General features: G+C 40.9%; 2 protein-coding genes across 4 annotated transcripts in view; one reads left to right on the forward strand and one right to left on the reverse strand.

The window, feature by feature from the left end:
• Positions 1 to 12,069, reverse strand: part of LOC126183765 (GDP-fucose transporter 1) — a 43,051-nt gene extending 30,982 nt beyond the window's left edge. The window contains exon 1 of one of the 2 annotated variants that reach the window (XM_049925996.1): positions 11,744 to 12,069. In XM_049925996.1, the coding sequence (XP_049781953.1) occupies positions 11,744 to 11,805 (62 nt within the window). In that variant the 5' untranslated portion in view covers positions 11,806 to 12,069. The remainder of the gene's footprint in view (positions 1 to 11,743) is intronic. The other variant, XM_049925994.1, reaches the window with a different exon arrangement.
• Positions 12,070 to 12,203: 134 nt separating this feature from the next.
• LOC126183766 (carbohydrate sulfotransferase 11) overlaps positions 12,204 to 26,647 on the forward strand; it is a 38,475-nt gene continuing 24,031 nt past the window's right edge. For both annotated transcript variants that reach the window (XR_007536806.1, XM_049925997.1), the window contains exons 1-2: positions 12,204 to 12,600; positions 21,041 to 21,229. Coding sequence is in view for 1 of the 2 variants with exons in the window: in XM_049925997.1 (XP_049781954.1) it covers positions 21,043 to 21,229 (187 nt within the window). In the remaining variant the exon portion in view is untranslated. The remainder of the gene's footprint in view (positions 12,601 to 21,040; positions 21,230 to 26,647) is intronic.

A 26,647-nucleotide genomic window follows, 5' to 3' on the forward strand; every position in this document is an offset into this window, starting at 1 on the left:
CCAATAAAATGCAGTCTGGTTAGCCTTTCCCACAACATTTCCTATGTGGTCCCTCCAATTTAAGTTATTTGTAATTATAATTCCTAGGTATTTAGTTGAATTTACGGCCTTTAGATCTGACTGATTTATCGTGTAACCAACGTTTAACAGATTCGTTTCAGCATGCATGTGGATGACCTCAGACTTTTTGTTATTTAGGATCAATTGCTGGTTTTCGCACCATACAGATATTTTTTCTAAATTTGTTTTCCAAATTGGTTTGATGTTCTTATGACTTTACTAGTAGAGAAACGACAGCATCATCTGCAAACAACCTAAGACAGCTGCTCAGATTGTCTCCCAAATCGTTTATATAGGTAAGGAACAGCAAAGGGCCTATAGCACTACCTTGTGGAACACCAGAAATCACTTCTGATTTACTATATGACTTTCCATCAATTACTATGAACTGTGACCTCTCTGGCAGGGAATCACGAATCCAGTCTCATAACTGAGATGATATTCAATAAGTAGGCAATTTCACTACATGCTGCTTGTGTGGTACAGTGTCAAAAGCCTTCTGGAAATCCAGAAATATGGAATCCATCTGATATTACTTGTCAGTAGCTCTCAACACTTCATGCAAGTAAAGGGCTAGTTGTATTTCACAAATGTTTTCTAAATCTGTGCTGACTGTGTGTCACTAGACCATTTTCTTCCAAGTAATTCATATTGTTCAAACATGATATATGTTCCAAAATCCTGCTGCATATCGGCATTAATGATATGGGCCTGTAATTTAGTGGATTACTCTTACTATCTTTCTTGAATATTCATGTGACCTGTGCAACTTTCCAGTCTTTGGGAATGGATCTTTTGTCGAGCCAACAGTTGTATACGATTGCTAAATATGGAGCTATTGTGTCAGCATACTCTGAAAGGAACCTAACTGGTATACAGTCTGGACCAGAAGGCTTGCTTTTATTAAGTGATTCAAGTTGCTTCACTGCTCTGAGGTTATCTACTTCTATGTTACTCATGTTGGCAGCTGTTCTTGATTCAAATTCTGGAGTATTTACTTCGTCTTCTTTGGTGAAGGAATTTTGAGAGGCTGTGTTTAATAACTCTGCTTGAGTAGCACTGTCTGCAATAGTATCTCCATTGCTATCATGCAGAGAAGGCATTGATTGTATATTGCCACTAGCATACTTCACATATGACCAGGACCTCTTCAGACTTTCTGCAAGGTTTTGACACAAAGTTTCACTGTGGAAACTGTTATAAACATCTCACATTGAAGTCCGCACTAAATTTTGAGCTTCTGTAAAAGATCACCAGTCTTGGTGATTTTGCGTCTGTTTAAATTTGGCATGTTTTTTTGTTGTTTCTGAAAAAGTGTTCTGACCCGTTTTGTGTACCATGGGGGATCAGCTTTGTCATTTGTTAATTTATTTGGTATAAATCTCTCAATTGCTGCTGGTACTGTTTCTTTGAATTCAAGCCACATCTGGTCTACACTTACAATGTTAATCTGGAAAAAGTGGAGATCGTTTATCAGGAAGGCATGAAGTAAATTTTTATGTATATTTTTCATTTATTTTGGCAGGATTTGGGGGTTACAATATTCAGTCTTGCTACGACACCCCTGTGCACGCTAATCCCTCTATCCATTTTGATGCTCGTTATTAACTCAGAATTATTTGTTGCTAAGAGGTCAAGTGTGTTTTCACAACCATTCACTATTCGCGGTTGTCAAGAATGACCTCTGCCCATACTGTGAGCCACCACCTGCAGTAGGCTGCACCTTATGCTCTTCATGGCATCTGGAATGACCTGTTTCATCTCTTGAATGACTCCGCCTGGTAAGCACATGGAGAGCACATTGGCTTTCTTCCCTTTCTTGGCAGCAATGTCCCTAAGGGGGCCCATAACACGCCTAACGTTGGAGCTCCCAACTATCAACAATCCCACATACTGTGATTGCCCAGATCTTGCAGGCTGAGAGGTTTCCTCTGAAACAGGACAGGTGACTGCATCTGGCTGAGTGACACTGTCAGCCACTGACAGCACCTGGAACCTGTTTGGCAACCTAACCAGGGATGTCTTTTGCTGCCTGCCATGCCCCAGGGCGACCTCCCACTCACCCAGGGGTCAACCTCAGTGCGAGTAGTAACTGGGCTGGCCAACAGTGAGGACCAATCGGAGGACTCAGACATGCTCAACGTCCATTGGATTCCCACGGTCAGCCCACAATAGTGATGCCCATCCCCTGCATCTTCAAACTGTGTAATTGAAGCCATCACAGCCTGGAGCTGAGAGCGAAGTGTCACCAACTCGGCTCGCATCCACACACAACAGCCGCAGTCCCTATCCATACTAAATACCGTGGATAACTATACTACCGAGATAAACAGACTATTGGCACATGCTGCAGAACTCTACTGTAGGCCCAGACGAAAATGCAGAAACTGTCTCTAATAAATTAGATTAATATGCAGGGATTCAAAACCTAACTACCAAAGCACTCAGGTGAAACTACATTATCTGCCCCTGATTAGGAACTTGTAATATGTCACAAAATTGGTTTACTTTTCAATGCAAATGAAAATGCGAGAACTGTGGCTATTAGATATTAATTAACACGCAGAAACTCAATAAACTAAACTATCGAAAATACAGATGAAATTATACAATTCGCTCCTGCTTAGGAACTTGTAAAAGTCACAAAATCGGTTACTTCCTTGTTGCTGTGTCTGTCTCAGGCGGTCACTGCTGCCTGACTAACGCCAACATTATGATCACTGCCCACCACAATGTTGGATGCTACCTGGTGATGTTGCGGAGATATGCTGCAGTAACGAAGGTATGTAAGCATAGCAGAGACAAACGAGGGATCACCCTAGCAAAGATATGGACTGCAAATGGGGAAATCCAATGAGACAAGCAAGTTTGACAAAGGGCAGATTATTATTACGCAGAGCCTGTGAACAAGTATCTCAAAAAACAGCAAAGCTGGTCAGATGTTCCTATGCAGCTGTCATGAGCATTTACAGAAAGAGGTAGAAGGACAGTGAAACTACCACTAGGTGCTAATGGTTGGACCTCCAAGACTCTCCACAAAATGTGAGGTTTGGAGGCTTGTCTGCTGTGTAAAGTAAGATAGATGGTTACCTTGGCATATTTGCCAAAACAGCACAACGTTGGTGCACGCACAAGTGTTTTGGGGCACACCATTCATTGAACATTGTTGAACACGGAGCTCTGCAGCAAACACCCCCCCCCCCCCCCCCTATGTGTTCACATGTTGACCCAACTACAGCTTCAATTATGATTGCAGTGGGCACAGGACCTCAGCATTTAACCGTTGATCAACGGAAATGTGTCACCTCTTCGGGCGAATTAAGTTTTTGATACATTAGGTCAACGGTCGTCTCCGCAAATACCGTCACTGAGGTGAACGGCAGCTCGAAACATGCACCACACCATGGATGCAGGCTGGTCAGAGAATTTTGATGTTATGGGAGACATTCTCCTGTGCTTGCATGAGACCTGTGGTAGTAATCAAAGACACACTGACAGTCACAAACCACCCCTTCATGCTTGATGTCTTCCCCAAAGACGAGGTCATCTTTCAGCAGTATAACTGTCCGTGTCTCAAAACCAGAACTAAGCTACAGTGATTTGAGGAGCATTATAGTGAGATCATGTTGTTGTCTCAGTGACCAAATTCACATGATGTAAATCTGCTGGAACCCATCTGGATAATTATCAGGTGCCATCACCACGTACGCAAATCAGCAGCCTGTTATTTATGCAAATTAAGTGACTTGTAAATAGACATCTAATGCCACATATCTCCACAAACCTACTAACAAGCCGTCAGATCCCTGATAACAAAGAATCAGTGATGTATTTTGTTCCAAAGATGGACAAACAAGCTATTAAGCAGGTGGCCATAGTGTTTTAACACATCAGTGTATGAAGAACATTTTAGCAGCCTTTTTGAATAGGTGTACTTTAGTAATCTTTATCATCTCCTTGGGCAATTTATTACACAATTTTATTCCCTGGCAGAAAATGCTCTTTAGATCCTTTGTTTTTCTTTGGTAAATGTAAGTTCAAACTGTCTATTGTTCCATGGTTATGCCTAGAACTATTACTGAAATACCAATATTTTTCCTGATATGCATAACAGACTGCTAGATGTACTCACTGATAGACTTACCATATGTCCAGGATTAGCATGTTCAACATAGCATTCTGAAACATTCTTTTACAGCTGTCTGTCCCTCAACCAGCCTGGGAGCAAATTTTGAAGTAAATGGGGAGGCCTGGCTACCAGTTCAGCCACAGTCAGTCAATTGGCAACATTACAGGGACAATGTGCTTATGTTGTTTCAGTGGAGTGTGCTGCTAGAGAAACTACATTTTCATTTTCATACCACACTGCTAGACACAAACTCAGTTTCAAAATATCAGAATGCATATCAAGACTGGTTAAAAAGTAATATGACCTGAAACTTTCATTTGCTAGAAACAAAATTGAGGCAGTTATTGTTAATGTTATTTCACCATTTATATTTGATAATGTGTTGAGTTCTTTGGAAAACACTAATTATGTAACAACAATGGGCTGCTCAAACAGAAGTGAAGTAAAACTTGTTCTGAGTGCTGCGAGATATTTCAGTACGGAGGAGCCAATTCAAGTTGACCTTTTAAATTTCAACGAAGAGTCAGGTGAAACTGCCCAAATGTTGACTTAGTATCACTTGTAGTCTGTGAAAAAATACAAACTTGTAGAAAAGTTTGTTTGTTACACTGTCGATACAATTATGGGAAACATTTGATCTGCAGGAAGTGGTATATTTTCAGCACCTGTTAAACTTCTGATAAATGTTAATATTAATTCAGAATGTTCTTGCTGTGAGTTTTACGAGGTAAATAAAACAAATAAATTATTTCTGAAGAAATGCCACCAGTGTGCCTGATAAAGATAATTAGTTCTGCTGTTCAAGTATTGTGGATGTCTGCCATGATAATGTAGCTATTCACCTGAGAACTCTTCACTGAAAGCTGGTTGTTTACTTTTGGCTAACAAAACAAGTAATGAGAAATCAGTTTCTTGTTACAATTGTTAACAAAAATATTTACTACCTGACAATCTTAACATTTTTTTCATACCAACAAACCACTGATGCTACAACATCTATTGGGTTGCTCATTCCATCCTCCTTAGCAACTGATTTGAAAATTCCACGTATGTTTGTTGACAAAATATATGGGGTATTATAATTTTTTCTAGGTTGTCTAACTGCTCCATAATAACTTTCAAAATACACTTCCTGGCAACAAAAGTGAAGTACCCAGAAGGGAAGGAGGGAATGAAATGAAACTTCATGAGTTGAGTGAAAATGTGGTGTTAGTTCTGTGATTACTAAATCGAGACAATTTTATAATCCCACTTATTAGTACGATGTTGCATTCTTTCTGGCCAGGACCAGGTTTGTTCTGATGGGTGTCAAAGTCGTTGTATTCCCTCCTGAGCAAACTCGCCCACAACTATACAACTACTTCTTGATATACTGGACACTGGCACTTTAACAAAGTTTATGTCTGAGCTGCTCCCAAAAATGTTTTATTGGGGACAGATCTGGGGATCTTGCTGGCCACAGGAATACCTCAACATCACACAGACAGTTAATGGACACATGTATCATATGTAGATAAGCATTGTTCTATTGGAAACTGGCACCACAAAACAGTTGCATGAAAGGTAAAAGACGAGAATTCAAGATGTCCATGACATGCCACTGTGCCTTCGAAGATCTCTTTAACACTGTCAGCCATGACCAAAAGTTATACCAGATGGTTCCGCACACCATGACATCAGGAGTAATGCCACTGCACATCTCCAAAACATTGGAAGAATGTCACCCCTCCCCAGGTTGCCACCATACTTGCTGACAATGGTCACCCAGGGTAGTGCAGGACCACAATTCATCACCCAACACAATGTGATGCCATTCATGGTCACTCCAAATGTAGCCATTTGCCTTGCAGTGGTAATGGCAGCCAATGCATGGGATGGTAATTCCCTAGTACAGCTGCTGCTAGTCTCTGACCTATGGTGGGGGATGACACAGAATGTTGAAGGGAGTCCATCACTTGTTCTCGGATGGCAGGCACAAATGTGAACAGGTTACAATGTGTCTGGTGACAATACAGTGCTCCTCCACTGTGGTGGAGAGACATGGGTGACCAAACACTTGCTGACAAATATGCTTGCTGTCATGTTCCCATGGAGTCCAACACTGGGCCAAATGTCAAATCTCAATGCTCCATAAATCTGTATATTGTACAATTCGACCATCAGCCCAAATAGCGACCCATGAAGCCCCTTTCAAACACTGTCAGATGCTGATAACACAGTTTCAAAAGAGTACATGATACTTCCATATAGTTTACCATGATTACTCAACATCTGATGTTGTTCAACCCCTTATATACTCTAACAGGCCTGGCAATAACACAAACGCACTCTGGTGGTTGAGCTACTATCAGAGAGAATTATTACTCTAATAATTTACAAAATTACTGATGGTATGTATGTGTAAAAAGTTACAGTGACATCCAATCATCTCTTCTGAAAGCTTCACTTTTAATATCAGGTAGTATATATCCTTGGTCAACAGCTTTGCCGCAATGGTAAAATTGGTCCCCATCAGTTCACCGTAGTTAATCTCTGTCAGGCTTGGCTAGCACATGGATAGGTGACCATCCGGGTCTGTTGAGTACTGTTGACAAGTAGGGTGCACTCAGCCCTTGGGAAGCCATTTGAGGAGCTACTTGATTGAGAAGTAGTGGCTCTGGTCACGAAACCTGACAACAGCCAGGAGAGCTGACAATGTACCCATCTATATCCACATCCAATGATGCCTACTGACTGAGGATGATACGGCAGTTTGTTGATAGTATTGAGCCTTCTGACACCTGTTCAGACAGAGTTTGAATGTACGTCTTCAGGTGGTAACGATGGCATTGAAAATCCTGATATTAATTTTCTATTTCAGAACTGACTGTGGATCTGCTGGATTTAGCTGACTTGATCCTGGACTATTTTCTTTTGGGTGCATATCAACACCCACATTTTGGAGGCAATGGTCAGTGATTATGAATAATACTATTCTATTGTACTGTACCAGACTGATAAAATAACTTGCTGAGGGAAATTTGAACTACACATGATGTTTGAAAATAATGCACGCCTGTGTTACCATCACTCCAGGAGGGTAGACCGAAGCGTCCGATCCCACCCGTCGGCTTTGACCCGTGACGTAAGGCTGTTGTGGTGTGTGACGTCATGACGGCACGGAGTTTGGTTTTGTGAGTGTGGCGTGTTTGTAGGTGTCGTCATGTTGCGGTTCGTGGTGCCCTCTGGTGGTGTGTTTAAGGGTTTCGTGTTATGTGGTTTAATGGGTTCAGTTTGGTCTTACTGATTCTAGTGGCTGGTTCGCGTTTTGGCTGTTTTGAGCAGAATTAGTTTCAGTGAGTTAACGGTTCAGTGGTTTTGTGTGAAAGTTATTGTAGTGCTGTTCGCTGTAGGTCGTATGTCAATGTGAGTTAATGAATTTGTTGTTGGTCTTGTTAGGTATGGATATGACCAATAAAATAAATAGTGTGCAACTCGATGCTATGATGGACGCGACTCAGTTGGAGCTGATCAAATTTCTACAGCTTTTTGGGTTGATTGCGGAGGTGGTCAAGTGCGCTGTCTGTCGGAAGGAAATGACATTGGCAAAAGTTCCGGCATCTCGGACCAGGGACAGTTATGTGTGGTGGTGCCATAGGGATAACCTACATCGCAGTTCCTGGTTCGAGAAGTCTAGGTTGGGCATGCATGAGATTGTGTTGTTGACATATTACTTTTGTTATAGATCCTCTCAAAGTTTTTGAGTGCATGAGACTGGCGTGAGTGAGAGGAGTGTGCTTGACTGGTTTTCGTTTTGCCGTGAAGTATGTTCTGAGTTTATAAAGTACAGGGGAGTTTTGGTGGAGGTGGACGAGTCGCAGTTTGGGAAAAGGAAGTATGGCAGAAGTAAGTCTGTGGTTGGTCTCTGGGTGTGAGGGGCTGTTGTACTGGGGGGGGGGGGGGGGTTCAGAATTCGGGGTTGTGGAGGGGCAGTTTAAGGTGGAATTAGTCGGGTTAATTGAGGAGTTTATAGAAACAGGCTCCACTATAGTTTCAGATGCTTTTTCTTCTTATATGGGGTTGGCTGAGAGGGGGTAAAATCGTCTAGTTGTTAACCATAGTTTAGAGTTTAAAAATTATGAGATGGGGGCTTGTGCGAATACTATAGAGGGAATGTGGGGGGTCGTTAAGTCATTTCTTGGGAGGGGGAAGAGGCGCTCTTTCAACCTTCAGTCTCATTTAGATGAGTACTGTTGGCGGAAGAACGTCCCTGAGGGCTATTATTTTTTTCGGGTTTTTTAAAGGGCTATTAGTAAGATGTACAGGATGAAGGTGGTTAGTTAGGGTAGTTTGTGTGTATGGCTGTTGCCCAAGGAGGGGGATTTAGTTGTTGGTACTGTTTGGGGGGGGGGTGTTGGTTTGTGATTTAGTTGTGGAGGATCTATTTTATCTATTTTGTTGCAGTTTTTGTTGAGTTGTAGTGTGTGATTGAGATTTTTTATTTTGCGTTTGGTTTTTGTTTATGGATATTTTGTTTTAGGGTGAGGGGGGAGGTTGGGTTGGGTCTTTTAAGTATTCAATCCAATTTGTGGGATTGGGAGCTGCTGTTGAGCTATATAGGTCAAGGGAAGTGTCCGATTCCAGAGGATATTGTGTTTAGTGGAATTTGGGGAGTTGTGTGTTGTCGGTTTTTTTCGTAGTTTTGTGTGGTTTGGTATGGGGGGTGTGTGTCTAAAACCCCCAATTTCCCACACTTGTCCCATTAGAGTCATTAGGTTTTTTTTGTGAAATGTGTGTGTGTTGGTTTTTCGATGCAGTTTCGTGTTTGTTATCATGTTTATGTAATGACGTCATAGGCGCCATATTGGAGTCATGATGTATGGTCGTTTCCGCCATATTTGTGACGCCATGGGTCAAAGCAGACGGGTGGAATCGGAAGCTTCTGTATTTCCCTCCAGGAACAAGAGAGCAAGGAGATGGCAGAGGAGTATGTGTTACAGCCATCAAGATACCTAACACACATTAGTTTAGCAAGCAGTAGGCCCTATTGTACCACTATGCAAAACTTAAGGACAAGATAGACCATGTAACAGGACATATTAACTACTTGGTTTAAATGTTTAAACTGCAGGAGTGTGTTGCCAGACGTCTCCTAGTTGTGCGCAGAACATTGGATGTCATATGGCGTGTGCTCAGCACGACTATAGCACCAAATGGGGTGGATCTTGCACCACAAGGCAGTTGAAGGATCTGGAAAAAACATATTTAACAGGACTACAAGGCATGCAAATTCACACTCTCCACTATCACTGCAACTGCATGGGAGTGGTCTCTTTGCCCGATGACCACCATGTTGTGTTCCATTGACACCCACACATTGTCAGCACCACTTGCCATAGTGCCAAGACCACAGAGACTGGATCAATGAAGAGTGAGGTCACGTGCTCTTCTCAGGTGAGCAGAGTCAGTCTGAATAGTGATTCTGGGCATCCCCCAAAGGCCAGGAGGTGGGAACCTTCTTGAATGTGGTCATTTTGGTGCTCCAGGTGTTATGGTGTCAAGAGGCATCATGTTGTGTGGGCATATTGACCTCCAAAAGTTTAAACACAGCATACTCACTGGTAACATTGTTGTGACATTGTACTCCTTCGTAATGTGCATTTTTTTCAGAGGTGCATTCAGCCCTCACTTCACTTTATGAATGGAAATGCACAACCACAATGAACAGTGCAGGTGGAGCACCTCTTGGAACAACAGGATATTCAACAAACACACACGTCTGCCCATTCTAATGACTTGAATCACATCAAGCAAGTGTGCAAGGAGACATTCTGCAGCATGTCCATATGCACCAATGACAATCAAGCAGTTGTCAATCACGCTGGTGGAGGAATGGAATTCCCTGCCACAAGAACTGCTTACCGACATTTTGGTCTGCATGATAGTGTGTTACAGAGCACGCATTGTCATCTGTATTGATCATACACCCTATTAAGAACCACGTCCCGCTTTTTATAATGCCCAAGAGACTAAAGTGTTATTTCTGTTCGTCTCAGTGCACATTTCTTTCAGTTTCCTTTCGTACAATTTTTTTGCCAGTTCTTTCTATGTATGGTCAAAGTTTCATTGAGCTATGTCACTTGGCAATGACACACAATGTGGGAGTTACTTTTGTCCATAAGTTTTGCACATCAATATACTATAATATTAGCTGTTTAAACAGGTATCAGTAAGAAACACCAATTATCAATAAATATCCAATTTTGAATTTTTTGCTTGAATAACAAAGGCTCACAAGCAACAGTATTCAGTTTACAGAAAAGCTCTCCTCTGTCAAAATGCATGAGAATCTGAGAAATGATATAGGTATGAAAACGTTTTTCCACTACCATGAACTTAAGATTTTTAATGTTGCAAAAGTGACATGGAGCAAATTAGGTCAAATGCAATAGTATTCTACGTTATGTAGGAATAATTACTAATACAAATAAAAGGTAAATCTTTTAGCATTTTTACATTAGGCATTGAGGTGCATAAAATGAAGAATCAGAAAAAGTACATGAAAAGAAGAAATTCAGGCGATCAGAAGTGGAGCAAAAGGTTTGATTGGGAATGGATGTGGAAGGAGACTGGCCATTCTCTTTCAAAGATGCCACCTTCGCATTTGACTTAACCATTATACGTAAACCACGGAAAACCTAATTCAGAATGGCCAGACTGGGATTTGAACTTACAGTCTCTAAAATGCAAGTCCATTGAGCCACACCACTCAGTAAACATTAAAGGAGAAACTATATCAGTGAAGTGTTAGCTCTGGAGCTATGCACTGTTGATGGGAAAGTGTTTTTTGCAAAAAGTATCACATGATGAAACTCACGCTCATGTTTTGAGCCACAGGCAGGCTGATGAAGTGAAAAACCAACAACAATCTCTAAAGTAAATCTGCTGAATGCAGCCGAAAAACATTTCTGCTACACCTATATGACAGAAAAAATGTGTAGAACAGAGACACCAAACAAGACTTAAATTTATAAGGTCACAAGGCTAAGAATGGTGAACAGGAGATGGCAAAAAAATTAGCCAATGCAGCACAAATACATTACAACTCTTCTGGTTCATTCTTGCTGTACAGTGTCACCGGCTGAGAGACTGACCCACACAATCGTTTCACATAATATGGCATTCTGCTACAGAACTGAACAGTGGCAGAATTTAGGTAGGCTATACAAAACCTTAAGATGAAATACACCAGAACCTATGGCTGCATCTAGCAAATAGCATAAATTATAGTTAAAGCAGTAGGTGTGAAAAATGACTACTGTTACGATGAATGGCATAACTCAGAAATTGGACAGTGCAACAGATATTGAACACATTTAATTCACAAGATCTTGGCAATCACGCTGTGGATATATACCGATAATGTAAATTTATTTACTTTGTTATTATGTGTGACCCAATAAAGGAAAAAAAAATTGTACACCTAAGCGATTATCATCATCTTCCGCAGAGATCTTTTAAATGATAATATTTTGGCGCTGTTGCTAAAATGAACGAAACACTTTGTAATCATACCAATAAGCACAAACAACGAAAAATATCTTCAGGTATTGTGCGCACAACACGTTGTCACCCATGATGCCACGTCCACCGAGCTTGGTCGCTATACACACACCCACAATTCACGAATGTAAGCTTTATCGCACACTTGCCGGCTCCATTATCTGTCAGCAAACATCACGACATGAACCTCCCTCCTTCTACTCTTGTGTCAAAACATTTTTGCAAAGCTCTTCTGCGGAAACAGAGGGCTACCAATGTTAGACATTGAATCTAAGAAACAGCAGAAAGTTGCAATCACAGCAAACATTTGTACAAAGCTAACCCAATCAACAATCTGCCATTACATCAGAGTAATTGTGTCACACGAAACTCATGTTATATATATGAATGAAGTAAGGTGAAACAGAGAATTCACGAGCGTAATTTTAGATGCAGTTGGCAGTTCTGTGCCACACATCAGCGATGTTGGTGGTATGTTTTCAGTGAAAAAAATGTAGCATAACACAATAAAGTTCTGAAAGAAAGTGGAAATAGTGTCGGTCGTGACTTGTGACATTGGCGAAAACTTTGTTTCTGAAGCTACAGTATTTTATATACTCTTTTTACTGACATTGTCTAAACTGTTTACATCCTAACGACTATTTGGAGAAATACCGAACGTCATAGAGTGACCGATCGCATGAACGTAGTGATCATAGTAGACTGACAGCTGAACATAAGCGGTTGGATCTGTTAACTTCAGAGAATATGTCAAGAAGTTAATTGTCGAAATTAGAATACATTGTGGAGCATTAGTACCCAGCAAAAATGTTCTACGAATTTTTCTGGCGCACTGTGCTTTGAAAACGTCTGGATCTCCTTGTTCACAGGTAATAAGAGCATAATTGCAGTGTGTAGTTTTTGTTTTGACGCTACAGAAAAAATAAATATTTGTACTGTTTGGTTCTGTTTCTTCGACACAATGTAACAAAGTGGGACACCATCACTGTATTGACAATTAAAGCAAAATTCGTAATAATTATTGTTCAGCGTCTTGCACTACAGCTGCCTTTATACGGGGTGACGGAACTTCGACATGTTAAAACTATATGCTTGTATGTTCGTCACGCCGTTTTAATCTGTCATTGAGTTTTATGATAGTATGTACACTCCAGTGCTTGACGGAACATTTAATCTCTAAATCTTTCAGTTGTTATTATTGCTTCGTGGACCATTTTGACAACAGTAGGAGAGACGTCAAGAAATGCATTACATAGACGCTTAAATTTAGGTATTTCATACAGGTGTGTGGACAGACTGGTTTCAGGTGCTGCTTTAATTTATTTTTGAAGGCAGACAACAATTTGATATTCTTTGTTCGTTAAAAGTTATTGTAAAAAATACTACCTGTTGCTTGTGCCTTTACATTACTTTCTATGTGATAGTCTTAGTGTTCTACTCTCATATGTCAATTGAAATTGGCTGAGCAGTGAAGCTGTAAGAAAAAAAAATAGCTCCTTATATGTACAACACTGGGACAGAATTAATATCTGGAGTTTTTTAAATTTGCCTCTACAATAATTTCTAAGAGATATTTTTGCAATAGTTTTACCAATCTTTCTACCTGCAGCTCAGTGATCAGGATGCAACAAGCTAAGTATAGGTAAATGAGACCATAGCACATATGTAATAATGTGTATGGGTTATTGGAAGCGTCTGATTCCACCTGTCTGTATTGGGGAAAAAACTAAACTCCACGCGAACAGGCCATGGAGGCGTAACGGTACCGACCGGTCGCCGTGTCATGGATGCGGGTATGGGGGGGGGGGGGGCATGTGATCAGCACACTGCCCTCCCAGCTGTATGTCATTTATGAGACCAGAGCCACTATTTCTCAATCAAGTAGCTCCCCAGTTTGCCTCACAAAGGTTGAGTGCATCCCGCTTTTCAACAGAGCTCAGCAGATTGGATGGTCACCCATGCAAGTGCTAGCCCTGCCTGAGAGCGCTTAACCTTGGTGATCTGACAGGAACAAGTGTTACCACTGCGTCAAGGCCGTTGGCTCCATCTGCTTTGACCTGTGACATAATGATGATGTGGTGTGTTACATCACTATAGCACAATGTTTTGGAGTTGGTTTGTGTTTGTACATGTTGTGTTGTATTTGATGGTGGATGTGGATGTAGATGTGTTAAGTGTAACATGTGGTGTTGGGTTCATTTGAGTCTTGGTTATCACTGTGGTAATGTGGGTTTGTTTGAGCCTGGGTATTCAGTGCCATAACATGGGTTTGGAAGTGTTTGATTTGTTTTCAATGAGTTATGATTTTTTTTTCTTTTGTTTGTGAATTTGGTGTTTTTATTAGATCTAATTAGTTTGGTGTTTGTTGTGTGTGTGTGTGTGTGTGTGTGTGTGTGTGTGTGTGTGTGTGTGAGAGAGAGAGAGAGAGAGAGAGAGAGAGAGAGATTGATTTGACGATGGGCTTCATTTTAGCTGCCATATAGGTCAAGGGAAATTTGCAGTATTGGATTTTTTTGCCATTCCAGGTTTTCGAGTGGTGTGTGGATTCCTGTTATTGAGGACTTTGTTTCAACTGTATGTGTGAAGTTAAATTCACCATACCGGTTTTTTGAATTGTGTGTGATCTCCTAGTATTGAGGGCTTCATTTGAGGCATACGTGTGAAGTAAAATTTATGATACCAGTGATTTTTGTTTTTGCATTTTTTTTTAAAAGATATTTTGAAGTTATCCACCTTGGCTGTTTTTTACAGCCAAAGTGGATAACTTCAAACTGTCTTTTAACAAATATACGGCTCTGATACTCCACAACAATAACATATGGGGCATCCCTTATTGCATTTACAAAAAACAGATGTAGCTCTTTGGGAAAGCTGTGTACAGAACTGCCTGGTGATCTGTATAATACAAGAATCAAGCATGTAGGTCCCTATAACTTAAATTCCAGTGGTACTGCCTCAAAAAACGTTCCTGTAGTGTTTGCATCTGTCCATGAAAGACTTTCCATAATATCATTTTTGATGAATATAGCAGTACCATGCCCTGTATGTTTCATTTTGCTAAAAGATTCAGTTATTTGGAAACCAGTTTTTTAAGCCCTTATTTTCTTTTCTGTCAGACCACGGTTCTATGATAATGAAAATGTCGGGTGAGTCAGAAACAGTAAGCATGTCTATATCTTCTGCTTTCCACCCAGAATACTGAATATTTTGATGCAAGGTTCTAACGTAACAAACTTGTGCCTTAGTATCCATATTTACTATTTTGCCTTTTTTCCTACTTATATGTATAAAATATCATAGTAGAAATAAATATAATGATTTAACTGTTTGAATACAATACATAAACATCACTCAATGATTAGGCATTACACCTAATACAGCTGGACAGGTGCTGTCTACTAGGCAGTATGAGATGCTATCTATGATCGCGGGACATGTGATCAGCCAATCCCTCTGGCTGTTGTTGCCAGCAGATGAATCTTGATGATGCGACTGCTTCTTTATTCCAGCAGCTCCGTCATCTGGCATCACAAGGCTGAGTGGGCCTCATTCCAGACCTCCCTACATCAGAAAAAAAAAATCGTAGGTGGTACCGGGAATCAAACGTGGGTCCTTCTGCACCAAAGGCAACAACACTAACCACTCAGCTATGGAGATGAGGTGGTCTGTTTTCCGTATACTTCTATACAATTTAATTACAATTCATGAGGGTTTTTTTGCTGATGAGGGAAGGGGAGGTGGAGGGGGTCGTGTTTTTGGGTAGAAAAAGGATTGCTTTCATGACTCGGTGAACATCACACTGCAAATTTCCAGCTTCGGGTTCAGTCCCGAGGCAGTCTGTTTTTATCTGACTTTGCTTTGTGTATGTCAATAATGACACTTAATGCAGTGTTTTGGACTCCATGTTAAGCAACTGTATTAACTGAAGTGTTTGATACTGTCTCATCTCCACTCACAGCCTGTCTCCTTTCATTCTAACCTAGACATTGGCCAGCGTTGTAGATTAGTATATTACCACGTGTAATATTTCATATGTACATTCATTATCCTCACCAATGCACAACTGACCCCCTGTACTAGCTGTGTTAGCTGTTCAAAGAAGGCTAACTTGAACTTTCAAAGATGTTAAAGAGTTATTTGATGGCTGAAGAATAAATCACTTTTATCCTATAAAAGTTTCAGATGTTAATGTAGTCATAATCTAAAGACCTCTCTCTTCTGCATAAATGTTGATACAGGAAATAGAGGTAACAGTGGAGACTAAGAAATCCCAATAAAATACATTGAAACCTCCCTTTGTCCAGAATTTTATTTGCTTTTGCAGTGAAAACACTCGAAACTTGTGTCAATTTTACAGCACAAATAAAATAAAATATTGTTGGCAGCAATGTGTGTGTTTTAAGTGCAGCGAACAAGTTGCATCTATGATGAAGTCTGGCATCTTCTCAAAATCCATTGTTGTATTTATTAATGCAAGCATTATCTAGCTTACTGTGTTACTTCTGCTGCCTAACAAGTCATTGTAAAAACTGATAATTGTTCTCAAAGAGAGACAGAATTTATCAAAACTGAATGCAGAGCCTTAGATTTTACATATTCTGAGATCTCTGATAGTGAAGAATCTACCACGTATCTTTGAATTGAAAAAGGTGAGTAGTTGAAAACCACTCATCTAATCATTTGGGAGTCTCTCACACTTCTCTTGATGAAAGAAAAAGCTATAGTTATGGAAAAGCAAATTGTTAACACGTCTCCCATATTACAGTGTAATGTTTAGTAGTCTCCCATATTACAATGGAACATTAAGTAGATTCAGGACTCGTGGGAAAAATTGAAGCTCCTGGCACATTAAATGCTATGATGCATATTATTTCTTCCCAGTTCCCCATGCTACAGGGAGGCATACAATATTGTTACATATATTATTCTAATAAAGCAATATGTTTGTTATACCTGCCACCACAATGCCGTCTAAGTAGCACAGTAAATTACTATGATGGAACCCCTCTCCTCATTTCTCCTAGTTGATTTCAGTGTACCTAACATTTTATGGGACTATTGTATCACCAACTGCAGTACTTGGTTGTATGGAAATTCACCCAGGAACAGTATAGAAGACTTTTGAATTGAGGGCAGATGACATTTTTACATAGAAACATGATCAGTTTCTATTATTTAAATGCTGCTTTTATTCTCAAGTTCTTGCAGGTATTATGGAGTGAGAAGTGGCAATATCAAGTGACTTGCAGACAGTTATTCCCCACAGTTCCAGGTCTGCATCCAAAAAGACTGGGACTCCTTTCTCTCTATTAAACCTATTTTTTTGTGGATAATGTTGAAAACAAATTTGATGAACTCTCTTCCCATAGCAAACTGCGGAGTAGTTCTATCTTAAGACAGCAAATCCTACTCAGTCCTGGGCGTTATCCTCTTTCAGGCAACTTGGGGATGCACATGTTAAAATCTTGGGAGAAGACTACTCTGGTGATGCTGAAGGTGCCAGATCCCCCCTCCCCATCGGACTCTGAATTGATGTTTGTTAGTGTTACACCATCCCCACCAGTGACAGTGATCCTAAGGCATGATCTGTCTTCCTGGCCCCATTCCACCTAAGCAGGTCATCCTCAGTGTGATAATTCAATGGAACTGCAATAGATATTACTGTCACCTGCCAAAACTACAACAACTAATTTCCTCTTGTTCTGCAATCTGTGTTGCTCTCCAACAACCACGCTTCACTGATTACCATTCCCCAACTATTTGAGGTTACCATGTATTCTGACTGTCCCCAAGAGAGCATCTGGAGGGATCTGTACATTGGTTTGCACAAATGTCATCAAAGAGAGGATTCCCCTCCACAGCACGTTGGAAAGAGTAGCACTGTGAAAGTAAACAACCCTACAATTACCATTTGTAATGTTTACCTCCAGGCAGGGCATTACTTACCTTGAGAAGACCACCTTAATCCAACAGTTCTCTCTATCTCCCACGTCTTTTCTCTTGGCAATTCCAGTATGCACAACCTACTGTGGGGAAGTCCACTTCGTCTTGTTGGGGTCTTCCGATTGAATAGCTTCTTTCCAATCTTGATCTGTGCCTCCTCAATAACAGTATTCCTATCCACTTCAGTGTACTTTTTCAGCCATTGGCCTTTGCAGATCTTTTTCCCCAAATCTCATGCCTTTACTACATTGTTGATATTTGCAACAGTGACCACTTCCCAGTGATCTTATCATTTCCTTGTCATTGCCCAACAGACCATCTACCACAATGGACTCGTTAAAGAGCCAACTGGCAGTTTCATACCAGTGCTGTTACCTTTGCCCATCTCTGTCAGATTGCACTGAGGAGGTTGTTGGAGATATCTCTGATGTGATCACCTGAGCTGCTGGAACTGCTGTAGTCCTTCCCACTTGCAGTCTCATCTACTGACTGGTGCCATGGCGGGTCAAAGTCTTTGCTGCAGCTATTTAGGATTGTTGAATGTCCTTGTGACATCCTTTACAGACTATCTTCCTCTCTTTTAAGTGGCTTCATGCTAAGCCTCACTATCTGATTAAATGCAGTAAGAAGGAATGCTGAAAGAGTTACATTTCCTCCTTGGAAATATATGGCCCATCATCCCAGATGTAGGCTGAGCTCTGTAGTATTCTCGGCTGCCAAAGATCATAAACCGTCTTGGATCTCCTTGTTTGTAGTGATATCTCTACCAGTGTGTCAGTTCTTGCTGGACACCTTGCTACCCACTTTGTGGCAGTGTCTGCATCCTCTTCTGACCCAGTTATCTTTCAAACACATAAACAACAAGGTGAAGACGTCTCCCTATCCTTCATAATTCATTACTTCAAATTACTTAATGAACCTTCCACTGACAGGGAACTGCGTCAGGTTCTTGACTCATCACATGATATTGCCCCAGGCCCTGATTCACTTCATACTCGGTTATTCAACATCTGAATGTTATTAGGAGACTCCATCTACTCACGGTCAGGGTCTTCTACCACATTTGACAAGAAGGTGTTTTCCCTCACCAATACCGAGATAGTATCATAATCCCTACCCTTAAATCAAGCAAAACACAATGTGTGTCGACAGCTACTGATCAGTAACCTCGCCAACATACTCTGGAAATAGATTGAAGGGTTGCAAGCCCAGTGATTATGTTTGGTTCTTGAATCATAAAGTCATTGGTTGACCCCCTATCAGTGTGGTTTGCAGGTGGGACAGTCACAGCTGACCATCTGATGAGGTTGAAAAGAGCAATCCAGCAAGCTTTTTCTAAACACCAAACACTTCATTTCAGTCTTTTTTTGACTTGGGTAGGGCATACAACACTGCTTGGTGGTATTGCATTTTCATCATCTTCATGACTGGGCCTTTCATGGCTCTCAACCAGTTGTTATTTGTCAGTTTTTATCCCACTGGTTGTTTCAGGTTAGACTAGGTACATCACTCAGCTCACCATGGGTCCAAGAGAACAATGTCCCACAGGGATTTTGTGCTGAGTTTACTGTCTTCCTCAGCACCATTAATGGGCTTGTAGCATCTGTTGGACCACTTGTCACCCCAACATTGTAAATCAACAACTTTTGTGTTTGACAACTTGCAGTTTGTAACCTGAGCTGAAAGCTAACTCCAAGGTGCCATCCGAAAGGCCTCTGCTTGGACCCTTTCCAAATGCTTTCAGTTCTGTCCTGTGAAAGTGTGGGTTGTGCATTTTTGTCGTCATATCACAGTCCATTCTGACTCAGAAGTCTACTCGGGTAACCAGTGCTTGAGCATTATTGCACTGTCCTGCTTTTTGGAATTCCTCTTAGATAAAAAGCTGACATCGTTACTCCATATTCATTAACTAGACTATGTGCATGTGAAAGCTTAGTGCTCTGCTTCCTTGCCCACACCTCTTGGGTGTGGATCCCATTACACTCCTCCATATTTACTGGGCCCTGGTCTTGGTCTTGTCCTGATTGGGCTGTGGCTTAGGAGCACCTTCAGCTTGGAAATTGTAGGAATAGCTTAATGATGATAGCACCCTCTTGAGTAAAATAGTCCGGTGGTAAAATAGTCCACCCATTTATATGTCTGGACAGGGACTACACAGGTGGATGTCATCATCTGAAAAAAGAAAACTGCTATTTTCTTTGGCAGAGCATGGAATGTTAGACCTCTTAATATGGTTGTTGGGTTAGAGAATGTAAAATGATAACTGGGTAGGTTGAAAGTAAATATACTAAGAGTTTATGGTTGTGGTGGTGCCGAGTGAGGAAGAACAGGACTTGAAGTCAGGTGAGGGTTCCAAGCTGAAGGTGCTCCTAAGCCATAAAACTGGCAGACATTAGAAATACAGGTGGACTACTATGAACAGAGTAGAGAACACCTTATTGCAGCTAAGACAAAAACAAAGTCAACAGCCACCACAGTAGTAAAAATTTATATGACTACTAGCTCCACAGACAATTAACAGATTGAAAGAGTATGTGATGAGAGAAAATAAATTTTTCAGATCAGGAAGGGAGATGAAAACTTGTGATGGGGGACAGGAATTCAATAGTAAGTCAAGGAAGAGGGGGAAGAATAGAGGAGAACATGGACAGGAGGAAAGAAATGAAAGAGGAAGCCGTATGGTAGAATTTAGCAGGAAGCTTAATTTAGTCATTGCTAACACTTGGTTTAAGAATTATGAAAGAAGGTTGTAATTGTGGAAGAGACCTGGGGACACTGGAAGATTTCAGACTACCCTCCCATTGACTGCCTCCAACTTGACATAGCAACACACTGTCAAATCTGTACTTACTAAAATCTGTTGCTTGCATATATTTCTTTTTTGAACTGTTTCCTACTCCTGTTTACAGGACTATAGGACTCTTCCCTTATCTCTGCTTTGCACATAAAGGTAAAACATATTACATTCATCCAACAAAGGCCACAAGCTGACAAATAAGATGCAGATTCTTTTTGTATTTGAATAATTTGTAGAATGATCTATACAAGTTATGAATTGTAGAGATTTTGATACACTTTTCATTAATAAATAGACTTATTCTTGGAGAAGGTTTGTGTGTGTAATTTATTATTGCTATGCCAGACAAGTTGTTTCGTCATAGATACTTTGTGCTATTCTTGCAAAGCCAGGACAGGTCCCTAGTAATGTATAAGGGAAACTTGTGGTCTCTTATCTAAAGTCCCATGCACCTCTCTATGTAGTAATGAAAGATAAAGGAGAAAGAAAGTAAAGCCATTGTGTTCATTAGTTTTATTTTATGAGTAAACTACAGGTACACAAAATTAATAAATGCATTTATCTTTCAGATATGCAAATCAATCTTGGAGGATATACATCATTGGTCACATTACTGTTGAATCCCAGCAAATTATATATCAACAATGAGATGGCACATAATCTACAGATGAAGACACTTCTGCTGTGCCTAGTAACATTAAGTTGCACGAGCATGCTGTTTTATTTTGGAAGCCTGCCTCGTATAGAAAATGCAGCAGGTATGTATGAGGACTCTTGGAGGGTTTTCCCAGACAGGAAAAAAAAGGACATAAATAATCCTGCAGTCAGCTAATTCATACCTACATTGGTCCTGCCCACACACTGTTGCAGAAAACGAATAGGCTAGCTCAAAATCAAGTTTTATATTTTGTCAGCAACATCATTTTTGTAATATTTGTAGTACAGTCATCAATAAGACAGCAATTCCCTAAATCATTTTCACAATGAAACTGTTGCTGTGCCAAACATCATTAAATAACCGTGGATGCTGTACGTACAAAACAGTTGTGATGCTTTACCACAGCAACTCGATGTGGCGACCACAAACGTTGTACATACAAAGCATGTTCTGGTACACTCTCTCCATCCCACCTGGTGCCTCGTCAATTTCTAGTTCATCAGCCAGAACTTGTGTCAGCAGAGCTTCCTCTGTGTCTTCAGGAATCTCATAAATTAAACTTTGCGTACAATCCCACAAGCAGTAGTCCATAGTAGTTAAATCCAGCTGTCATGACAGCCTCACAGTTGGACCACCTCAACCTATCCCTTTTTCACCATATCATCTGTTGAGATGTCTCCGGACTGCATGTGAAAAATGATGTGATGCACCATCATGCTGAAATCACATTTCCTGATGGATATTCAGTGGTACAGCCTCAAAGAACAGGTCCAGTACATGTCATCCTGTCTACCATATCGGGTATCAGGAAAAGCAGCTCTGAGACTTTTCTCTTTCCCTCAGCAGATGTGGACGTATTACACATCTGGATTGAAACCTTCATAGAATGGAAACAGTACATTTCTGGACTTGGGTTCATATTAAAAATATTATGTACTCACTCCCTTCTATAAGTCCTAGAAGTTTGTAATGGGACTTTCCAAACACCATATATATAACTACCACACACTGAACATTTACAGGTGTATAGCAGGTTACTTATTTCTTTTCGAGGATTTGTCTAAAGTGTATGTAGAGTTGTCAAGGCAAAACATCCTGAATCTTTATTTGAAAACACATGATGTTGTTCAGACGTTTCATTTCTGTTGGAGGATTGTCAGAGTTTTATAGTTTTGTATTTTACTCATTGCAGGAGAACTGGTAAATTCACTAGAGTGCAGTGCAGGTCATTTTTCTTTGTAACAGTGTGTTAGCAAATAATTCTCATTAGTGTTAAATATAAATGGTTTGTTAATAACAAATTTAATCACTGGGTAAATTTGCCATGCATCTGATGGTCACACATTCAGATCAGTAGACTAAAAGAATTCCTGAGTGAGATGTGTATTATAACCTTCACAAGTATCAAAAAGTTAAGCATGAACATGATTTACATCAAATTTGCAGCAGAATTTTGTCCTTTCCGAGGTCATATTTATCAAGAATCTATTGTCCAGTGAATACTTCCACATGACTGGGAAAGAGCTTGCATGGGTCACTCCTGTTTACAAAAAATGGTAAAATATCAGGTGCATAGAATTAGATGCAGAATTATGGAGTACATTCTAAGTTTAAACATAATGATTTCGTTGAAGAAAGCAAACATCTCTCAAAGAACCAACATGGATTCAGGAAAAACTAGTCATGTGACACTTATCTTTCTTTATTCAGTCATGACATCTTTCAAACAGTAGCTGCAGGTGAAGAGACAGATTGTAGTCTTGGATTTGCTAAAGTCATTTGGCAGTGTACCACATCTTACATTGTTTGTTCCTAAATATGTGATTGTTTTAATGAATATTAGACTAAAAGAAGCCATTATGCTACATTGGATGGTAAACCCACAAAAACCAAAGTAAATGTGGATTGCCCCAAGGAAGCATAGTAGGACTTCTTAATGTTCTCAAAAGGGTGCATAAAGGAGCATATAGACAGTCCATATGCTAATGGATTGTGAAATGAAATTGATAATATTGGTATTTTGTACCCTCTACTATGCAATTTTTAATGGTGTGTGGAATATACACGGGAAGAGCAATCTCTGTACCAAGTTTCTACCAAGAACTGGAATGGAAAGGAGTGCTTCCTGATTTAGATCGGCTTGGTGCTTCGTATGGAATGAGAGGAAGTGTGTTGAATCCATAATATCTGCCGTGTGTACACTGCTGTTGTGAGCAGAATACAGTCTTTTTGTAGAGTTAACAATGTAATGCCATTTGTGCTGTGCTTTATAGGGCAGGTCGCTCCTATGCTTTCAGTTTGTCAGAGGCAGATCTCAAGTCCAGCAGCATTAATGTGCTCTGAATGTTTCTTGTCTCAGGTCGCTGTGAAAGGATAGTTATAGCTGGTAAAATTACAGAAACGTCATGGAAAGAAACCAGTCCAGTTCTGTTCATTTACGATATCTTCATAATTTGGACTCAGGGCCAAGACACCGTATCCTCACTTTTTCACTACTGCAATGCCTTTTCTTCTATCCGCTTCACTGGTCTTCAACCCTATGTGCCACCTTCCCGGATTTTGACCTTCACCTCTTCCATTCACACCTCTGTCCCAATTAAACCCACAAACCACCAACAGTACTAACATTTCAGCAGCTGTCATCCCTCCCACTCCAAAAAATCTCTCTCATACCGTCTAGCTACGCATGGACTGCATAGCTGCAGCCTCAAGAACTTCCATGCCCAGTATGCTGAAGGTCTCACGAGGGCTTTCACAGACAGGCGTTACCCCATAAACCTAGTTAATAAACATATTTCTCATGTCATATCCTCGCACGCCCCCAGTTCTTCCACCTCCCCCAAGAATCATCCGCAAAGGAGCACCCCTCCCCCCCCCCCCCCCCCCTCTCATCACCCTGTATCACTCTGGACTGGAACAACTAAACCATATCTTTCACCAGGACTTTGATTACAGTATCTGTTGTCATGCCCTGAAATGAGGGGCATGCTATCCAAGATCATTCACACCCCTTCTAAGATGGTGAGTTGTCACCCACCCAACCTACACAATATCCTAGTACATCCCTAACCCACTACCTCTTGCCACAGGGGTCACACCTCTGTGGAAGACCCACATGCAAGACCTGCCCAATTCATCAACCCGGCACTTCCTACTGCAGTCCTGCCATAGGCTTATCTTACCCCATCAGAAGCAGGGCCACCTGTGAAAGCAGCTTTGTCATAAACAACTCAGCTGCAGTCACTGCTCAGCTTTTCATCTTGGTATGAAATTCAACCAAATGTTGACCAGAATGAATGGCCACTGACAAATTATGGCCAACAACAAAGTTGACCACCCTGTGGCACAACATGCAGCTGAGCACGTACTCAGTTTCCATGGCTTCTTCTCATCCTGAGCAATCTGGAATCTTCACTCCACCAATGTATTCTCTGAGCTACACAGATGGGAGTTATCCTTGCAATACAACATTAGCCCCCGCAACCCTGTTGGCCCCAATATCCATTAATCCACTGCCCCTACACCCTCCAACCAACAGTTTTCCCTTCCTCTGGTTTATCAGCCCTCCCAGTTCACATCTATACTTCCCCTTCATTGCTTGCTGCTCCCCACCAGCTCCAAAACTTGTGCATCACTTGCCTAGCCCGTGCACTGGCTGCCCCTCCCTCCTGCATTCCTAGCCAGCAAACCAGCTACCTCCTTCAGAGCCGGTAGCTACCTACACCCAACCCCTCCTCATTCCTCATGTCTCTCTCTCCCTTGACCCATCCCACCCCACCCCACCCCATACAGCCTCCAGCCCAGTGGTGCAGTGGTTAGCACACTGGACTCACATTCAGGAGGACAATAGTTCAAACCCACATCCAGCCATCATGATTTAGGTTTTCTGTGACTTCCATAAATCACTTCAGGCAAGTGCCAGGATGGTTCCTTTGTAAGGGCATGGTCGACTTCCTTCTGATGGGACCAGTGACCTTGCTGTTTGGTCCCTGCCCCCAAATCAACTAATCAACCAACCAAATAGCCTCTACCCCTCCTCAGTCCACCTGCTGAACTGCAATCCGGGCATTGTGCATCCAGCTGGAACTATGGAGGGGCACTGGTGTGTACTCTAGATCGAGAAAGCAGTAATACCAAAAGCTAGCAAGTTTTCTTTCTTTTTTTGTGTCGGCCTGTCAACTTGGTGCTTCTGCTGCTGTGCTGCTGTGAGTGGCTGCCTTTACTCCTAAATTATTTATATTCTACCAGAACTTTCCTACTTTAAATGTGCAACTGCAATCAATTACTCATCTAGCCCTCTGCACTAGTCTTTCACAGGAATTGCATCTACTGTCAACAGTGCTCTTGAATCGTGTCATAGAGTTGATAACTGTCAAGTGTATGGGATAAAAACATCACATCATTGTCAAGCCTATGTGAGAACTCTGAGTAAAAATATCGCACATTAATTTTGTTGTTGTGTAAGACTTTTTCCTGTGGCTTTCTTTTATATGAGGGTGTTCTGAATCTGTATGTAAAAACTCTTGAAGCTTTTTAAATAAAACAAATGATATAAAAATTCCACATCTTTATTCTTCATGTCTGCATATTTTTTCCTCTCATAGTCACTGTGGTGATGAAAGTATTTCTTCTAACAAGAGACCAGTTTGTTGATGCCGTCACTGTAGAATATTTGACTTTGTTGCCAGAGCCACAACCTCACCTCTGCGTGCACCACTTTTTCACTCTTAAAGTGAAGTCCTTGAAGGTGACCTTTAAGTTCTGAAAACAGATGAAAAACAGATGGGACCAAGTCAGACTGTGTGGAGGATGATCGAAGATGACAGTGAAGCCAAGGTGTCGGATTGTTGCAGGTGTCGCTGTGCTTGTGCGGTCTAGCATTGTCACGCCAAAGGAGAGGGTACTCCATGTGTGGGCGAACTCATCAACTTCGTGCTCTCAGTTTTCTGAGTGTCTCTTACACAGTGACATAGTTGCATTGCACTCTCCATGTTACATTCTACAATTCGGAGCCCTCTAGCAGCATAGGGTTGCGGCTTGTGTCCATGAAGAGGGAAAGTTGACCAAATAATATGAGAGACACGTAATACCTCAACCAATGTTGAGAATAGAATAAAGAAATTCTGGCGCGTTACTTTTCAGCACAGGCTTGTATTCTTACATGCCTCTTCAGTTTCACAGATTGGACTCTGAAGTATGGACCTAGTGATTAAGCTGTATCTTGTTCTATAAATCCTCCAACCTTAATTTCAGGAAAAATACACCAGTTTCTTTATATATTTAAGCTTTGAACACTGACGTGATCCTGAGTCCACACATTCAGACAGGAAGTGTGCTTTTGAGAGATAAAGGCAAGTATGTCAGTTGAAAAAGGTACATGTCAACAAAATTGATGATACCATGAGGTAAAAAAAAAAAAAAAGTGTTTAAGATCAACTTTGAAAATGTTCCTTGAGACCCTTAGTAAAGTTTGGAAAGTTGATCGACTAATTGAAATAATTTTATGTAAACTCTGTTT

The sequence above is a fragment of the Schistocerca cancellata genome, chromosome 4 (assembly GCF_023864275.1).
Source record: "Schistocerca cancellata isolate TAMUIC-IGC-003103 chromosome 4, iqSchCanc2.1, whole genome shotgun sequence".
In the NCBI taxonomy this organism is placed as follows: domain Eukaryota; kingdom Metazoa; phylum Arthropoda; class Insecta; order Orthoptera; family Acrididae; genus Schistocerca; species Schistocerca cancellata.